The sequence below is a fragment of the Desarmillaria tabescens genome (assembly GCF_030435595.1).
Source record: "Desarmillaria tabescens strain CCBAS 213 chromosome Unknown EV420scaffold_1, whole genome shotgun sequence".
Taxonomy (NCBI): domain Eukaryota; kingdom Fungi; phylum Basidiomycota; class Agaricomycetes; order Agaricales; family Physalacriaceae; genus Desarmillaria; species Desarmillaria tabescens.
This window is the reverse complement of record NW_026848300.1, coordinates 2944361-2959684: the sequence shown is the minus strand read 5'-3', so window position 1 is coordinate 2959684 and position 15324 is coordinate 2944361. Positions and strand designations below refer to the sequence as shown.

The following is a 15324-nucleotide window of genomic DNA, read 5'->3' as shown; positions in this document are numbered from 1 at the left end:
ATGAAAGACGTACACTATAGGAATACTATTGTCCAGAGTCCTGGGGTTGTTTGTATCCTTACATGAATACACGAGTATATCGATGCCTTGGACCATCAAATAGGCTCGTCATCCCTCGGCTTCGGGTGTGGTTATACCTATGACTGGGAAGGATGTACGTTTCTGTCTCAATCTGCAACGTCGCGGTGTCGTTTAGTTTTCTTTGGATACAACAGTCGTGCAGTGAGTATTTCGATTGAGCGAGTCTGCAATTGTGTACACGGTATGCAAAGATAAATTTGCGCTTCTGTATATGTCCGTGCTCTTACTCGCGAGCATTTGCTTTGGAGAACGGAACCGACTTCCGAGTCAAGAGGCTGTTGGTGAATCCCGACGGAACACCTTTCAAGCCTGTTAAGTCTGCTCCCTTCGATAACCGTCTTTCTAAAACAGATTCTTCAGATGGGTAGCTCTGGACGTAGTCGGGATGTGCTCTACGAGTCACGTACCTAAGTCTATAGAGATGCACTTTTTCCTTTCATTTTAACATGTATTGATGACTGAATCAAGAAAACGTGCAAGTCTGAAATTAACGCGTGTTTTTGAATTGTACAAGCATAAATGCATAGATCTTCCTGACGAAACGCTAAACGAAAAGCATGATGACGATATCCTACATCTTTACATGAACCACTTTAACCTGGGTCTTCCTTTGTCTTAAAAAATACAATCAGAGCATATCCTCACAATCGATGGAATTTCAAACTCACTTGAACCAATCCACAATCCAATCTACGAGCCAACCCACGAGCCACCCAGCGATTCCACCGATCACCCCTGGGATTATGTACACGACGGCTGGGATAGCACCTCCCATCGCTATAGACTGTAGGAGGGCAAAGAGGCTCCCAGCAGCGACACCGGCACCCATACCGCTTTGGACAGCCGCTGCGAGTCCACCTGCAAGAATCATCAGATAAGTACTTTCAGGCAAGCATTGGCTCACCAGCGACAGGCCCTGCTGCACCGAAGCCCAAGAGTCCCAAGGAGGGGGGGAAGATGATAGGCGTCAAGGCGATACCGATGATTACACCACCGATAATGAAGTAAGGGCGTAGTTTGGGCATTCTGATTTTTGGGGGGGTGAGTGTATGTATCCGAGAGAAGAGAGGACTCACGGTAGGTGGGTAAGAGGAGGAGGAGGTGAGAGTTCAAGACAAGAGGGGCCTCGTGTAGAGCGAGGTTTTTAAGCGCGCTTGGAGCCTTCGATTCTCAGGTCAACATGTATCAATCAGGCGGCGCCTAAGCATTCAGCGAAGAAGACCCGGGAGCACTTGAGAGGCGGCGGTAACCTTGAGTTAACAGAGCCGAGAGAACAGCGAGCTTGAACATGTAGAGACCAAATCGCCAAAGGCAGGATACATATACCTTTATAATTGACAGTATACCGTCAAATTATCACTGCAGTGAGGCTTAAAAGGCTGGCGGAGTCCACCGAAGTCGAAGTTGAATATAAGCATGTTCCGATGATACTCAAGCTAGTTCAAAAGCAGAGCAGTTGTATCTCCAGATTTACGGTGCACAGAGCTGAATTCGTCTCTTTTAGAAGTTCAGCAGCTCGAGACTATGATTGAGCGAACAGGAAAAGTACTGGACGGAGGTGCTGGCGGTAATTGCCGGTGGTAAACTCAGCTGTTTCCTTTATACACACCCGACTTTGTCTTCGTATCCACTTTGATCTCGCTTCCTTGCCTGTAAGCGCGGTGCTTGTAGTATAACTTTTACGAAATTTCGCCTTCTTGGTCTTTGCACTCGCATTCCCTCAGCTCTATCTGATTGACAAATATTTACAGGGAAGTCCTCGGACTGTTCATGTTGGAGGGACAGTGAAGATCGTTGGAAGAAGAAGATAAGGCGAGGTGGAGATGAATCACCACTGGGTTGAACTTGGGTGGGATGAATGATTCTATAAGATGTGTACGACCGTGACACTGGCAGGTTCTATACTACCATCATCAAGCTGGGTTCTAATACAACATCAGACCATGCGCCACAAGCACAGGTGAAAGAGTCCTACCATTCTCAACACACTTCCACCTGACGAGGGAAGGGAGAGTTAAACTCACCAGACAACCAATCCCGAGACCCACCCAGTGATTCCTCCAATGATCTCTGAAAGTGCGTACACGATGGTGCTTGTCCCTGCAGAGAGTTAAATATGTACAGGGGCCACAAGTGTACCTGTGCAAGGTCAGATCAGATCCAAGTGGAATTTCCAAGTGCATTTGGGCTTGCTCGCCTGTGACGGGTCCTGCTACAGTGAAACCTAAGACAACGATGGGTGCCAGAGCTATTTCGATGGAGAGGCAAGTGAAGGATTTCATCGTGGTTGAGAGGGAAAGGAGGGGGGAGGGGGCGAGGCAGGTGTTTATGCATGCAGATTTTTCGAAGCTTTAATTTCAGTACCAAGTTCAATTACTTAGACCGAAGATAAGGAGGGGCAGCCTTGGAGAATGGACCGAAGCGTCGCGTACTCGTGTAGGAGTTATTCATTTGTATGAGCAGAAGCACGAAGGAATCAGGATTTAAGCTTGCGTTCGGCGGATGGTCGAATCTTTCAAGGATCATCACTGATCAGTACGTGTTGGCTATTGAACAGATGGAGCGAAGATGGATGTGGAGCTGCCTATACACGTAAGAGAAGATCTTTGAGAGGGAGAGGCCGAGCCTGTCAGCGGAAACTATAGGCAGAACAAGAGAAGGGCGGAGGAATGGGAGGCAAGGATGTTCCTGCTATCGCTTGAACCCTAGCTGGAAAAGAGAGGCATAGTATAGCTGTGTGGTCCAATATGAACAAGTCACGGATAGATTGGCGAGTAATATTGCTCACACGCACGGTTCGAGCCATTTCAGATAGCATTTGCAAGCATTGCCCTCTACAAGGAGATAGCACTCTAGAACGTGTTGGGATCCCTCAGCACCAAGGGATTGTCCGCGCGACTCGGAGCTGAGAGACATGTGGCTCGAGCGGCGAGGAAGGGATGGAACGAGTTATGACATTGCAGTAGTGCTCCGGTGATATCGCAGTTTGAGTAACTGCGACAAAGTACATATCGACTCGGGGGTGATGTGGTTCGTGAAAGATTGCTCGGATTTGTCAGTTTGGAAGTGGATCATGCATTGAGGTTTGAGCTCAAAACAAGGTGATTGTTTACGAGCTTCATAGGTGTGGGTGTGGGAGGAAGGTGTTGCTAGTGGCGGCTGAGATATGCCGTTGAGTGCATCAGAATCTTTGCAGGCCCAGGGTGATAGGAAAGAAGCAGTTGTATTCAAAGAACAAAGTCCATAAACATCATACTTGTGAAGACACGAATGTCCTGCGAGTCAGGTAAAATAAGTCGTGTACTTGGAGGGAGACACGAGTGTCCCGAGGAAAGGTGAGATGTAACAGTGCGAAATACGAGTAGATGTAAGATGAAAAGTAGCCATGTACATGGAGGATAAGGCCAAGGCACGAGTGCCCTTCGGAGGTAAGAAGATGAAACCTGCGGTGCGAAATACGTAAATGAGACGTTGAACACCGTCCATCTCTTCGATGCTCATCGAAGCTAGTCATCACCCTTGTCACCGAGTATGTAGTCGATTGTTCAATCTCGATCCCATACGTAACAGACCAAATTTGGAAGCGAATACCGGCATATCCCGGCACCTCCGCGGCAAGTGTTCAGCTTATATTGTGGGTGGTCGGCATATGCAAACAGATCGCGATGTGCAAATTTCGACACAGCACGGCTTTCTCCAGACCCACAAATACAATTATTGTGCATTACTGATTAGACAATGTTGTTCAGTCTTCAGGAGAAAAATGAAACCAAAGATTGGCCAGAATGTGCTGCAGAGCAGAATTTTCACATCGCAAGTTTGCACATGCCGTTGTGCCGACCACCCATACGGTGTAGCAAGCCGACCAAACCGCGCGAGAAATAATATTGGGCGCCGTTTCTGCATCACTGGGTTTTATGGGTGCTGTGAAATTTTTAAATAAGAGGTTGTCATTTGTAGATATAGAGTTTTTAACGCCTAAAGGCGTGCTTGAGAAAGGCAGTGATATAACTGATAAACTGAGGCATCAATAATGGCATTGCGGCGGTAACATCCACGATAGTGAAGAAAATACCATAGTGCAACTGAAAAATCACGATACCTTGAGAGTCGACAATGCGTAGACTCTCTCGGAATCTTGAACGAGTCAATTTCTATTTCTTCATATACATTTATTATTTTCTAGATACCGCATTAAGAAGTCAGTCAGTTCGGACTTTGTGCTTTTTTCACCTGACTTGACCCTCATATATCCAACAGAAAGCTGGTGCGTGACAGTTTTGCAGGTGCGCCAAGCTTCAAACATTGTACATTCTCATACTAAAGACTGGAAAGCGCCGTATCAGGGTAATTCGGGACAAGATACCTCTTACGTGAAGATCGAGATTGAATAATCGACTCAACACTGCTTGTCACCTGTTCCCCACAGAATTTCACTTTGTCACATTAATCGTTCATAAAGCTTAAAGGCCCAGTCACGAGCTTCTGTCTGCCAGAAAGATTGACAGGATGAATGAGGGTGGTACGTATAAGAAGGGGCCCAAAGAGCCTCACTACCCCATCGACACCTATTCCTCGATAGCCTCCTCTGCCCAGCGGTAACCTCGCTATGTCCAATCAAACTTCAAATCGCAGCCGCTTCTGGCGTGCTAAGTACGCTCGCGAATGCACCAAATCATTCCAAGTACAACAAATACTTCCCTACATCATCGAGCTCCCTAGAGGACCCAGTCCAGAGATTCCATCCGATCGTCCTCCTCTTAAACCTATCCGTTCCCCGATCCCAATTCTTACATCCCGCAGTGGGGCTCCTGGCAAAGCTCCTCAGGACCTCCTCGTTGGGATCGTTGGAGCAGGTGCCGCAGGCCTGTATGCTGCGATGATCCTTGATGATCTTGGGATCAAGTACGAGATCTTGGAGGGTTCCAGTCGCCCTGGTGGTAGGATCCTTACCCATCACTTCCGGAGTGTTGACATTGAGCCATGGAGCTACTTTGTAAGTCTCTTTACTATGGCTAAGTTCCCCTTCCATCGAACTCATCAGCGCCTGACATAGGATATCGGCGCCATGCGCTACCCCGACATCCCTGTTATGTGGCGCGTCTTCGACCTCTTCAGAGAACGCCTTCATATCGGGGATAAGCTCGTCCCCTACATCATGAACAGCGACAACCAGTTCCTTGAGTATAACTCTCAACGCAAACAACTGAAGACAGTCAATACTGAACCTACGGCCGATTGGTTCAAAGACTGCTCGTCGGCGGGAGGGTTGGTTCCCCCTGAATTCATCGACAAGGGCGTCGATCACTGGTTAGGCGAATGCTTCACTCCATTCAAGGACCTCTTCGTGGAGAATTGGGAGAAAGGCTGGACCAAACTTATGGAGTTTGACCAGTACTCAGCCAGAACGTTCATGATGCTTCCCTTCGATATCAAGAAGGAAGATGGAACGACGTGTTTCTTGAAGAAAAAAGCTTACCCCAACTCTGCGATCAATTGGATGGAGAGAATGAACACAGGAACAGGTCTGTTTGATATGGCGTTCTCCGAGATGGTCATCGACGACCTTCAATTCGACTGGCCTACCGGATCAGCTATGAAGTTCGGTGGAGACGGTGCAGCAGAATTCGATGGTAGCTGGCACTGCTTGGCGTAAGTTCAATACCAATCTCAGCTGGACAAGATCTGATACATTGCGTCTGCAGAGGTGGTAGCGAAGTCTTCATCAACACGATGGTCTCCAAGATCTCCGACCCTACTCAAATTAAGTACAACAAGCGGGTCACCTCGATCACTCCCACAGCGAATGGAACCAAACCTCTTTCTGTCACATACGGTAGTGGCGGAGCCAAGGCTTCGACCGAATATGACTACGTGATCTCGACTATCCCGCTCCCCGCATTGCGCTTCGTTGACCTAGATGGGTGCAACCTCAGCTATGCTCAGCTGGAGGGCATGCGTACCCTCCGCTACGACTCGAGTTGCAAAGTCGGCATCAGGTTTAGCTCTAGGTGGTGGCAGACTCTCTCGACCGGCTCCATCAAAGGTGGTCAGACCAAGACCGACCGTGTCGTTCGCACCGTCGTGTTCCCTTCCTACGGCGTTGATGACCCGAACGCAGATGCAGTCATGATCGCTAGTTACACGTGGTCGCAGGATGCTGCTCGTGTCGGTGGTCTCATGAATGGGCGCAAGACTGTCGATGAGCAGTTCTTGATTGACAACATTCTCAAGGATCTTGCTGCTTTGCACGACGTTACATTTGATTTCTTGAAGAACGAGCTACAGGACTGGTGTGCATGGGACTGGTATTCCGATCCGTTTACGCTTGGTGAGTATTTTCTCTATGATTGAGTGGCCTTGGTTGTTAATCATCATATTTTCCTCGTTTTTAGGCGCATTCGCCCTCTTTGGCCCTGGCCAGTTCAATAATATCTATCCTGCGTTCGGACAAGGTGCTGCCGGTGGAAGGCTCTTATTCGCCGGAGAGGCCTTGAGTGATCAGCATGCGTGAGTTCTACTGCATCTATAGGTTTCAAGATGGGTGGCTTATACTATTTTGTTGCAACAGATGGGTTGAAGGTGCCCTCGATAGCGCCTATGAAGCCGTGCGGAAGATACTGGAGGGGGCGGGTCTCGAGAAATACCTTGAAAAACTGGAAGCGAACTGGGGCAACCCTTATCTCGACAAGGCCGAAGCGGAGGAGTATAAGAGTCTCCTGCGGGAGCAAGAGCTCATTGGGGCTTTGTTCTCGACAATCAGCGATCGCGACGAAATCAAGGATGCTCTCCTTGGTTTGCGTAACAAGGGTCACTTCAAGCAATCATCTCTCGCCGCCCAGACTGCTCAAAAGGCCTGAGCTCATGTAAGAAACTCGTCAAAAGACTAGGGAATGGTAAATCAATGTACAATATGTAGTTCAAAAATTTCGAGAGCCCCAGGATTTGCTATGATTATTCCCGCTGCGAGACCGCCTGATCAAAGATCAATTGAGCTTAAGGATGGAACTGGAAGATACCGAATTCTCGCCAGCGACGGGTCCTACTGCACTGAAGCCGAACAGACTTAAAACGGGGGCACGATGACGGATGCCAAGGCTGCGCCGACGATTGCACCGATGCCGATGAAGAGCCAAGTGCGGGGTTTTGGCATGCGATAGTTGGAATGTGAAGGCGGATGTATACAAAAAAAGATAGACGGTGCTGAAGATGGGAGTTCAAGGCAATGAATGACTCGAGAGGCTTCGTGTAAGAGGTTCTTAAGCGCCCTCTGGATTCACAGGTGGTCAAATAAGCTTCCGTCATCGATCAGGCGGCGTCTAACGAATCGCGCCGAGCGAGGATGATTTGAATTGTACTAGACTCCATATCTTGCGAGTGACCAAGGAGGAAGATGTAGAGAAATGACGAACGCACAGCCACATGGGGTGATAAAAGTAAGTACAAGATAGCAGAAAGTAATGAGCTCGAGATGGATGGCATGGAAGAGCTGATAATGAAGCATAGATGGAATAAAAGTCTTGTAACGAAACAGATCAGCGCTCGATATTCGCTATGCTTCCTCTTCCGAGGACTACGCTCAAAAAGACTGACACCCAACCTCTTGCAGAAGGGTGGCGGGGATTCGGCTTTGACGAGCGGGGTGCTGGGCAGTTTCTGGCACTTGCGGGGAAGATGATCGCTGAGGGTGCACCTCAATCTCTTGCGCACCGTGGCAGGAGGCGGGAACTCAGTGCCAGCTTCGACGTGGACGCGCGGGAGCGAGGTGGGTTTCTTGGCCAAGGTATGGGGTGTGGGCGTGGACCGATGGAGGTCTCGAGCTCGGAACGGACTCCGGCTGCCAGCATGTCTGCTCAAAAGTTTCTGTGGCTACGTCAAGCGTAGATTTCAAGGATACAAGGACGATAATTAAAGTGGGATAGATAGCCTGTAATGAGATGAGTATGAGGCATCGCAGGGGAAAGATATAGCTCCCACCGTAAGCTGAGACAGGACATCCAACATAAGGCGTATTCTGTTGTTTGTAGCGACAAAAATAATGATTGTAACAAACTGTAGATGGGTCTATATTCTCGAAACCTTGAAGTACTAGAAAGCTCGCTTACCCATGTGCCACAATAAAACACGCGAGACTCGATCAAGTGTGCGAGAACGCCATTCTGTTTGCAAAACTGAGATACGACAGATTCACCGGACACGGAGCGAAGTAATCGGTGATGAATCCTACTTATGGTTAGAGTGGACATTTTGAAGGGGAGATTGAAGAGCTCACCATGCACGATAGACGATCAAGGATGTGGCGAAGAGATTGGTGATTGTCGTCAGCATCATAGCAGCGATTCCCCAAGCAGATAGCCTTGGGTCGTCGAACAGGTTATTCAGTGTTATGGGGGAGATGCTCAATGCATATGTCCCATTGGCGATTGTCACTGAATGCTACACTGCTCAGCAAAGTACAATGTAACAGGTGAACAAGTTCATGCTTACCACCTGTGCTCAGAAGCAAGAACGAAGACACAACAAGGATCCATCGTTTTTGGTTCCACAAAAGCCACGCTCTCCATATTACCACACCGTCCCCGATTATAATCTGAAGCGCCAGTCAGTACTGTAAATCGAATCTTCAGGATTAGACGGTTTACATACGTTTATGCCTTCTAATGCTAACTGCAAGTATAACTTGGGCGTGGCATAGTTGTCAAAAACTGCAGTGTTTCCGGTGCCGTTTTGTCGGAGAAATCTCACGCCGTTGATGTTCATATTCAAGGCGACATTAGTAGTTACGACGGACCACATGATGGTGTTCAAGATTATCATTATAATGACAACCTTAGGTTTCTTCCTCCGGAATCTACAGAGGTCAGGTCATGATTTTTTGAGGTTAAATAAACCTACATTAACAGATATGATACTTCTAGGAAGAGGCAGGTATACATTCCTATCATTTTATTTAGTAGTGTCTGACTGATGTCGAACAAAGGCTCACCATATAAAAACATCCGAAGCAGAATAGATATGAAAACTCGGTCGGCTATAGGTACTGCCATTGAAGATGTCGGCGGTGACAATATGGATTCTATGAGAGAATGAGTATGATAAGAGGACAGGGATACCCCAGAGTGCCAATGAAAGGCCTCGGGGGGTGAATGGTGCAAGTACATATAGTATTCGAGCACCTCTTCCTGTTTCAGATCTCGGGAGGATAACAGTGTTCCATTGATGATCATCTCCAGCAATTACGGTCGAGGATGATAATTAAATGTTAAGATTGAAGCTCAGTGGCCCATCTGAGCTTGATGTTGTTGCACGGGAGCCCGGGCCCGAGCAAAGAACGCTGCGAGACGTGAGGCTAGAAAGAAATGACTCGCCGACTCAGAATCATGCGTGAGAAACATCACACAGCCACAAAGCCAACCAACGCCCATCTTCCGGTTATCAAAGCACCTATCTCCGTTCTTCCACTGCCTCATGGTGCTAATTTGACACTTTCTCAGGTGTCATGCGTCAGTTTCGATGCGTGCGAACGACAAGACTACCACACAGGAAAACCTTGGCTCTCTGTTTCACTCAGGATGAAGTTCAGAAAAGGCTGAGATGCCGGTGGAAGTAAAGCCGGCCTAGAGAGAGGTGCTTAGCACAATATTATTGATTTCACCACGTTTTGAGCTGCGATCATTGTTCTGGCTGATATATACATCAGTTCAGACGATTCTATGGCACTGTATGGCTGTCCTGATTTCTCGTGTTTGATCCTGCGCTGATGAGAAAGCTTCTCGACAGACTAGGGTGTGCCACGGGGCCATCAACATGGCAATCCCATCATCGGGAAGTGTACCTAGAGAACGTGCATCTTCAGGAAGACATGGACACGTGAGAATGACTGAGAGAGGGTGAGGATTGCATTAACGAGAACTTGACCAACCGGGTTACCTATACCTTGTTAATTGGCAGTCTGGTCACTTGATCGCAGTGCTTAAAACACCGGCAACATCTACTGATCTCGAACGGTGTAAGCGTCCTCTGTGGCCTCAATGATATTTAGGCTAATTCAAAAGCAGGGCAGTTGCATCCGATCTCTAGGTTTACGGCGCAGAGCTGGATTTGATCGTCCAGTATCTTGAGAGGCTGGCAGTGCTGGAAAAGTCGATGCCATGACGAAGGCAGTACCGGTAGCGGGTTCGCATCACCTGTTCGTGCTACGCTTCCTCTATCATATCCATGTCCCAAAAAAAGTCCTCGGAAATGAAGTAATAAATTCTTCCAGAACAACTGAGCTCCAAATTCTTCATGCTGGAGGGACGACGGAGATCACTGAAAGGAGGAGATAAGGCGAGGTGGAGATGAACCACCACTGGGTTGAGCTTGGGTGAGGTGAAATTTTTTATAAGACATGTGCAAATTCGACGCAGGTCTATGCTACCATCATCGACAAGTTGGTTCTAAGGTAAGCCTAAAGTCAGACCATGCGCAACAAGCACTAGGGGGGAAATCCTACCATTCTCAACGCACTTCCCCCTATAGAGAAAAAACAATCAGACCCTGCTCGGTGTGCACATGCAACCAGACGCACCAGACAACCAATCCCGAAACCCAGCTAGTGATCCCTCCAATGACCGCTGAAAGCGTGTAGACGATGGCTCCCACTTGAAATAGAAACTGCAAGTCTGCCTGCAACTTGAAGATCAGATTGTTGTGACGGTAGAATTGAACTTGCTCACCAGTGAGTTCGGGATCGAAACCCAAGGCGATGATGGGCATCAAAGCTACACCAGTGATTGCGATGGAGAGACAAGTGCAGGATCTCATCGATGTTGTAGAGGTAAAGGAGGGGGGAGAGGGACGAGGCAGGTTTTTATGCGCGCACGTGAGCAGATTCTTCGAAGCTTTAATTTCAGTAACAAGTCCAATGAGACCGAAGATAAGGAGTAAGGAGGGGTAGCCTTGGAGAGTGAGCCAAAGGGACATATGAGTTGTATGAGTGGTCATCCGGAAGCATAAACAGAGATCCAGGATTTGAGCTTGCATTTTCGGCGGGTGGACCGTATTGGCTATAGAGTCAATGGAGCGAAGATGGAAGTGGAGCTCCCTGGTACACGTAAGAGAGGATCTTCGTTGAAAAAGGGAGAGGGAGAAGCCAGGTCTGTGTGAGCAGAACAAGAGAGGAGGCGGACGAACGGGAGGCAAGCAGGTTCGTTCCGTTTCTTGAAAATACAGTAAGAGTAGGTACTCATGTGCGAGTTTCCTTGAGCATCCGCGAATTGCTGCTCTGGAATACTGGAGCGTAGGTCAGTAGTTGCACCATAAAAAAGGAGGAAAGGAGATGCCACTGTGGTAGGAAAACAAGAAGGATTCTGTGTGGGCCGATTAACAAGAGAGACATCTGGCTTGAGGCTTGAGAAACGTTACAATACGTCCATTGTGCAGGAATAAAAATGAATGAAGGGACGGAACACCCAGTTCAGCATGCCAGATTTGAGTTATGACATGTCGTCGAAATGTCGGATGATATTGTAGTTCTCAAACTGCGACGGAGTACACATCGAGGTAGTGATGTAGCTTGAAAAGGATCGCTCGGATTCGTTGTCCAAACGGTCAATATGGAAAGTAGATCATGACATAGGAGCCATAGGAGTGGGTATAGAAGGAAGGTGGTGGTGGTGGCCGGGTCGACAGCCCTGACACGTGCGAAGGCTCATATCACTGAGTGCATCAGAACATTTGCAGGGTGATAGGAAGGAAGCAGTTGTATTCAAAGAACAAAGTCTAAAAACATACTCGTGAGGACACGAATGTCCTGCGAGTCAGGTAAAATGATATATAAGCCATGTACTTGGAGAGGGACACGGATGTCCCTTGGTAAGATGAAAGGTACAGATGTAACGGTGCGAAATACTAATATTCCGATGTAAGATAATATAACCATGTACTTGGAAGGGGAGACACGAGTGTCCCGAGATAAGAAGATGAGCGAAATACTAGTATTCCGAAGGTGAGCACATGGGAAAAGACAGAAATTAGAAGCAGTATCGAGATACCGAATGTATAGCAGTGTAGAGTTAAATAAAGACTCGGGAAAGGGACACGAATGTCCCCAGGTAAGAAGATAAAACATCGTATTAAAAGGGTGGAAATGTAATGGGAAGACAGGACTAGAAGTATAGGGTGAAGGGAAGCAATATCGAAATACCGAATATATAGTAGTGTAGAGTTAAATAAAGACCCAGAAAAGAGACACGAATGTCCCTAGGTAAGAAGATAAAACATCGTTGTAAAAAAGGTGAAAATGTGACAAGAAGACAGGACTAGAGGCATAGGTGAACGGAAGCAGCATCGAAATACTAAAAGTCGACTCAGCACATAGAAAATATTGGATACACATTACAGAAAGGCTTACCCGCACGACCGTGGCTCTCACCAACCAAACCACCTCAAAATCCGATCCACAGCCCACCCTACAAACCCTCCAAAGATCCCCGAAGCTACATACGGAACAGCCGAGATGATACCTCCCATCGCCATAGACTGGAGGTGTGCGAAGAGGCTCCCAGCAGCGACGTTCCCGATACCGCTTTGGATTCCCGCTGCCATACCGCCTGATCGAAGCTTAAGAACTGAACTTGAAGATACTACTGCATTCTCACCAGCAACAGGTCCTGCTGCACCAAAGCCGAACCAGCCCAAGATGGGGGGCACGATGACAGGCGTCAAGGCCGCAACAGTGATTGCGCCAATGCCGATGAAGATCCAAGTGCGTCGTCTAGGCATGTACAGTATATGTGTTGTCTAGTAGGATAGTTGGAAAGGCGGAAGACAAGATGGGGCTTAGTGTGTGCAGGAATGTGGGTATTTAAGGCAATGACTCGGGGGGCCTCGTGTGTAGAGCGAGGGAGGATCTTAAGCGCCCTCCAGGGTCTTGGATAGACAGACGGTCAACTTGAAGGAAACTTCCATCGCCAATCAGGCGGCGTCTATGACGAGTGAGGATGGAGTTGATAAGCTCGAGTGGCGAAGTAATGTGGATGACTTGGATTGTACTAGAGATACCATGTCGAGTGATCAGGGAGGAAGATGTAGATATTCCGACGAAGATCCAAGTGCGGAGTCTCATATACAGTAGATATGTTGTCTAGTAGGATAGTTGGAAAGGCGGCAAGACAGCGCTTAGTGTGTGCAGGAATGTGGGAATTTAAGACAACGACTCGAGGGGCCTCGTGAGGGAGGTTCTTAAGCGCCCTCCAGGGTCTTGGATTAACAAGCAGTCAAGGAAGCTTCTGTCATCAATCAGACGGCGTCTAACGAAGCACGGCGAGCGAGGATGGAGTTAACAAACTCGAGTGATGAAGTAACTTGGATGACTTGAATTGTACCGGAGATACCATGTCTTGTTCTCGTGAGCGAAGGAGGAAGAGGTAGTGAAGTGAAGAGTGTACAGCCAGGTAAAAGTACAAGAGTAGAAAGTAACGTTGCGAGTTTGAGATGGATGGCATGGGTTAACAATAAAGGATGATAATGAGGCAGGCATATTCGGAATGAGGGCCTTGTAATGAAATGGATCAGCGCTCGATATCGCTACACTTCCTCTTCCGAGGACCACGCTTAGAAAGACTGCCACTCGATCTCGCACAGAAGGGTGGCGGGGATTCGGTTTTGACGAGTGCTAGTAGGGTGTTGGACAGTTTCCGGCGCTTGCGGGGAAGCGGATCGTCAAAGGTACTCCCTGATCTCTTGCGCACCGTGGCAGGAGGTGGGGACTCTGTTTCGACGCGGACGCGTGGGAGTGGGGTGGGATGTTTAGCTAAGATGCGGGGTGGAGGAACGGAAACAGCAGGTGACGTCGATTTAGCTGTGTGATTTTGAGTACTGGGAGACCCAATGTCCTTGACATCGTACTCAGGGTACTGCAGAGTATCATCGTAGTAGTTCTCCTTCTGGTGCTCCACTTTGACTGCAAGGACAGGCGACATGGGAACACCGCTGTCGGAGTACAAATGCATGGGATATGATTGGTTCATGGTGATTTGCTGCCAGTTGGATGGAAAGGTATGCGAAGACGTGCTGGTCTTGTTGAAGGAAGGGAGCTTGGGTCGAGGTGGGAAGAGGGACGCCGACTTGGTCTTTTTGGGTGTAGACGGCTTGGGCATCTTGGCAGGAACATCGGAATCGGGGTACGCCCAGAATTTGTCTTGAGTTCCGATGGGGAGTTGACCAGGAAGTCGCTGCATATTGATTCAGCCATTGAAGAGCAATAGACGACTAATTTCGCACCTTGAACTTGAATAAAATGATCCTATGCCCATTTTCGTCTCGTCTCTCATAACATCCTGTTACTCTGTACAAACCGTCGTAGCGGAACCTGGTCGCACGTCAATCGTTGCTATGCAAAGAGAACGGCGCACGTACCCATTTCTTGGGGCATGCTTGGAGTTGAGTTTATATCCCCGAATAACGCGCACAGGCTGGCCCGACTGCATCGTGTTCTAAAAGGTATCAGAAAAGGAAAAGGGTACGAAAGAGCACATACCTGCAGAGCCCTATTACCGTGTGTGTACTTCTGGTCCTTGACTTGCATCTTCCCATCGTTGCTTCGCCCGCCTAACACACAGTCAGCGCCTAGAAAAAGGACCAGTAGGGCAACGAACCTTCTCCGCACAGCCGGCTGCAAAGAAAATATTAGGCGGGACTCAATGGCGGGAACAAGAGTGACAAACATTTTATTGCCCTTATCCTCGTTGAATTCTTCATACCCATCTGACCTGCGATAGTGTCAGCAAGAAAAAACCAACATCGCCTTTCACTCACAGTACGACAGACCGCGCACTCCCTTGGAACGAATAAATTCCTCGCCTGATACCCCCATGCATCCCCGCCTCCAAAAGCAATGCCCTGTTCATGTACCGCGTACCCACTGGCTGTCCGTCGATCTCTCCAAGCGTGCCTCTGAGCAAACTATGGTCAGCGGGACCCACAAAGAAAGAGTGAGACACATACGGATTGACAATAGGCGTCCTGCATCCCTCTCGCTCTTTGGGTTTCGCCGCGTCCAAATTCCTATTATCTTTGACGATCTGCCGTTCGTCCTTTCCGTATGTGCGTTTTGTCTTGATTCTGAATGATTCGTCGGTGTACATATTGGTGTGTTGAAAGAGGAAAAAAAGAGAGATACGCGTCCTATATATAGGTAAGCCGTGCCCCTAATTGGGTTGCCCTCTGCCTTTATCCGTTGCCGCGTCGACATCCTCCAAG

At 48.3% G+C, this 15324-nt stretch overlaps 7 protein-coding genes across 7 annotated transcripts; 1 reads left to right on the top strand and 6 right to left on the bottom strand.

Annotated features, from left to right (window-relative positions):
• Positions 1-488: 488 nt before the first annotated feature.
• On the bottom strand, positions 489-1293 carry EV420DRAFT_1498186 (uncharacterized protein). Its single transcript, XM_060470954.1, has 4 exons — positions 1158-1293; positions 986-1107; positions 750-939; positions 489-695 (listed from the first exon to the last, which is right to left on the bottom strand). Exons 2-4 carry the CDS (start codon positions 1104-1106, stop codon positions 653-655), a joined length of 354 nt encoding a protein of 117 aa, XP_060339860.1. The 5' UTR covers position 1107; positions 1158-1293; the 3' UTR covers positions 489-652.
• Positions 1294-1666: 373 nt separating this feature from the next.
• Positions 1667-2769, bottom strand: EV420DRAFT_1498184 (uncharacterized protein). Its single transcript, XM_060470953.1, has 3 exons — positions 2206-2769; positions 2058-2157; positions 1667-2007 (listed from the first exon to the last, which is right to left on the bottom strand). Exons 1-3 carry the CDS (start codon positions 2361-2363, stop codon positions 1981-1983), a joined length of 285 nt encoding a protein of 94 aa, XP_060339859.1. The 5' UTR covers positions 2364-2769; the 3' UTR covers positions 1667-1980.
• Positions 2770-4960: 2191 nt separating this feature from the next.
• On the top strand, positions 4961-6941 carry EV420DRAFT_1257723 (uncharacterized protein; the record flags this gene model as incomplete). The annotated part of the gene is made up of 5 exons (XM_060466853.1): positions 4961-5077; positions 5138-5733; positions 5787-6412; positions 6477-6591; positions 6653-6941. 5 exons carry the CDS (start codon positions 4961-4963, stop codon positions 6939-6941), a joined length of 1743 nt encoding a protein of 580 aa, XP_060339858.1.
• A 657-nt stretch (positions 6942-7598) lies between these two features.
• On the bottom strand, positions 7599-9451 carry EV420DRAFT_87920 (uncharacterized protein). The gene is made up of 9 exons (XM_060483848.1): positions 9241-9451; positions 9068-9157; positions 8977-9019; positions 8728-8932; positions 8569-8671; positions 8354-8510; positions 8187-8304; positions 8059-8133; positions 7599-8008 (listed from the first exon to the last, which is right to left on the bottom strand). Exons 2-9 carry the CDS (start codon positions 9126-9128, stop codon positions 7811-7813), a joined length of 960 nt encoding a protein of 319 aa, XP_060339857.1. The 5' UTR covers positions 9129-9157; positions 9241-9451; the 3' UTR covers positions 7599-7810.
• Positions 9452-10456: 1005 nt separating this feature from the next.
• On the bottom strand, positions 10457-11322 carry EV420DRAFT_87824 (uncharacterized protein). The gene is made up of 4 exons (XM_060483847.1): positions 10800-11322; positions 10652-10745; positions 10577-10596; positions 10457-10520 (listed from the first exon to the last, which is right to left on the bottom strand). Exons 1-4 carry the CDS (start codon positions 11104-11106, stop codon positions 10504-10506), a joined length of 438 nt encoding a protein of 145 aa, XP_060339856.1. The 5' UTR covers positions 11107-11322; the 3' UTR covers positions 10457-10503.
• Positions 11323-12296: 974 nt separating this feature from the next.
• On the bottom strand, positions 12297-13240 carry EV420DRAFT_87591 (uncharacterized protein). The gene is made up of 3 exons (XM_060483835.1): positions 12723-13240; positions 12476-12674; positions 12297-12383 (listed from the first exon to the last, which is right to left on the bottom strand). The coding sequence occupies exons 1-2, from the start codon at positions 12844-12846 to the stop codon at positions 12493-12495; spliced, it is 306 nt and encodes a 101-aa protein (XP_060339855.1). The 5' UTR covers positions 12847-13240; the 3' UTR covers positions 12297-12383; positions 12476-12492.
• EV420DRAFT_1742531 (PUA-like domain-containing protein) lies at positions 13201-15209 on the bottom strand (the record flags this gene model as incomplete). Its single annotated transcript, XM_060480047.1, has 8 exons — positions 13201-14297; positions 14347-14434; positions 14482-14558; positions 14603-14673; positions 14721-14737; positions 14790-14834; positions 14881-15018; positions 15070-15209. 8 exons carry the CDS (start codon positions 15207-15209, stop codon positions 13635-13637), a joined length of 1239 nt encoding a protein of 412 aa, XP_060339854.1. The 3' UTR covers positions 13201-13634.
• Positions 15210-15324: the final 115 nt, after the last annotated feature.

What these genes read in the sequence shown, in the direction of transcription:
- EV420DRAFT_1498186 (XM_060470954.1), bottom strand. Translation starts at nt 1,106, where the DNA reads ATGCCCAAACTACGCCCTTACTTCATTATCGGTGGTGTAATCATCGGT. An exon ending in TGCAGCAGGGCCTGTCGCTG is followed by an intron (nt 940 to 985) that starts GTGAGCCAATGC and finishes TGATTCTTGCAG; the next exon opens with GTGGACTCGCAGCGGCTGTC. An exon ending in TGGATTGTGGATTGGTTCAA is followed by an intron (nt 696 to 749) that starts GTGAGTTTGAAA and finishes GTATTTTTTAAG; the next exon opens with ACAAAGGAAGACCCAGGTTA.
- EV420DRAFT_1498184 (XM_060470953.1), bottom strand. Translation starts at nt 2,363, where the DNA reads ATGAAATCCTTCACTTGCCTCTCCATCGAAATAGCTCTGGCACCCATC. An exon ending in CACAGGTACACTTGTGGCCC is followed by an intron (nt 2,158 to 2,205) that starts CTGTACATATTT and finishes TCGTGTACGCAC; the next exon opens with TTTCAGAGATCATTGGAGGA. An exon ending in GGTGGAAGTGTGTTGAGAAT is followed by an intron (nt 2,008 to 2,057) that starts GGTAGGACTCTT and finishes GATGTTGTATTA; the next exon opens with GAACCCAGCTTGATGATGGT.
- EV420DRAFT_87920 (XM_060483848.1), bottom strand. Translation starts at nt 9,128, where the DNA reads ATGGCAGTACCTATAGCCGACCGAGTTTTCATATCTATTCTGCTTCGG. An exon ending in GCTTCGGATGTTTTTATATG is followed by an intron (nt 9,020 to 9,067) that starts GTGAGCCTTTGT and finishes ATAAAATGATAG; the next exon opens with GAATGTATACCTGCCTCTTC. An exon ending in TAGCATTAGAAGGCATAAAC is followed by an intron (nt 8,672 to 8,727) that starts GTATGTAAACCG and finishes CTGGCGCTTCAG; the next exon opens with ATTATAATCGGGGACGGTGT.
- EV420DRAFT_87824 (XM_060483847.1), bottom strand. Translation starts at nt 11,106, where the DNA reads ATGCAAGCTCAAATCCTGGATCTCTGTTTATGCTTCCGGATGACCACT. An exon ending in TTTCGATCCCGAACTCACTG is followed by an intron (nt 10,746 to 10,799) that starts GTGAGCAAGTTC and finishes AGTTGCAGGCAG; the next exon opens with ACTTGCAGTTTCTATTTCAA. An exon ending in GTTTCGGGATTGGTTGTCTG is followed by an intron (nt 10,597 to 10,651) that starts GTGCGTCTGGTT and finishes TTTTCTCTATAG; the next exon opens with GGGGAAGTGCGTTGAGAATG.
- EV420DRAFT_87591 (XM_060483835.1), bottom strand. Translation starts at nt 12,846, where the DNA reads ATGCCTAGACGACGCACTTGGATCTTCATCGGCATTGGCGCAATCACT. An exon ending in TGCAGCAGGACCTGTTGCTG is followed by an intron (nt 12,675 to 12,722) that starts GTGAGAATGCAG and finishes AGCTTCGATCAG; the next exon opens with GCGGTATGGCAGCGGGAATC.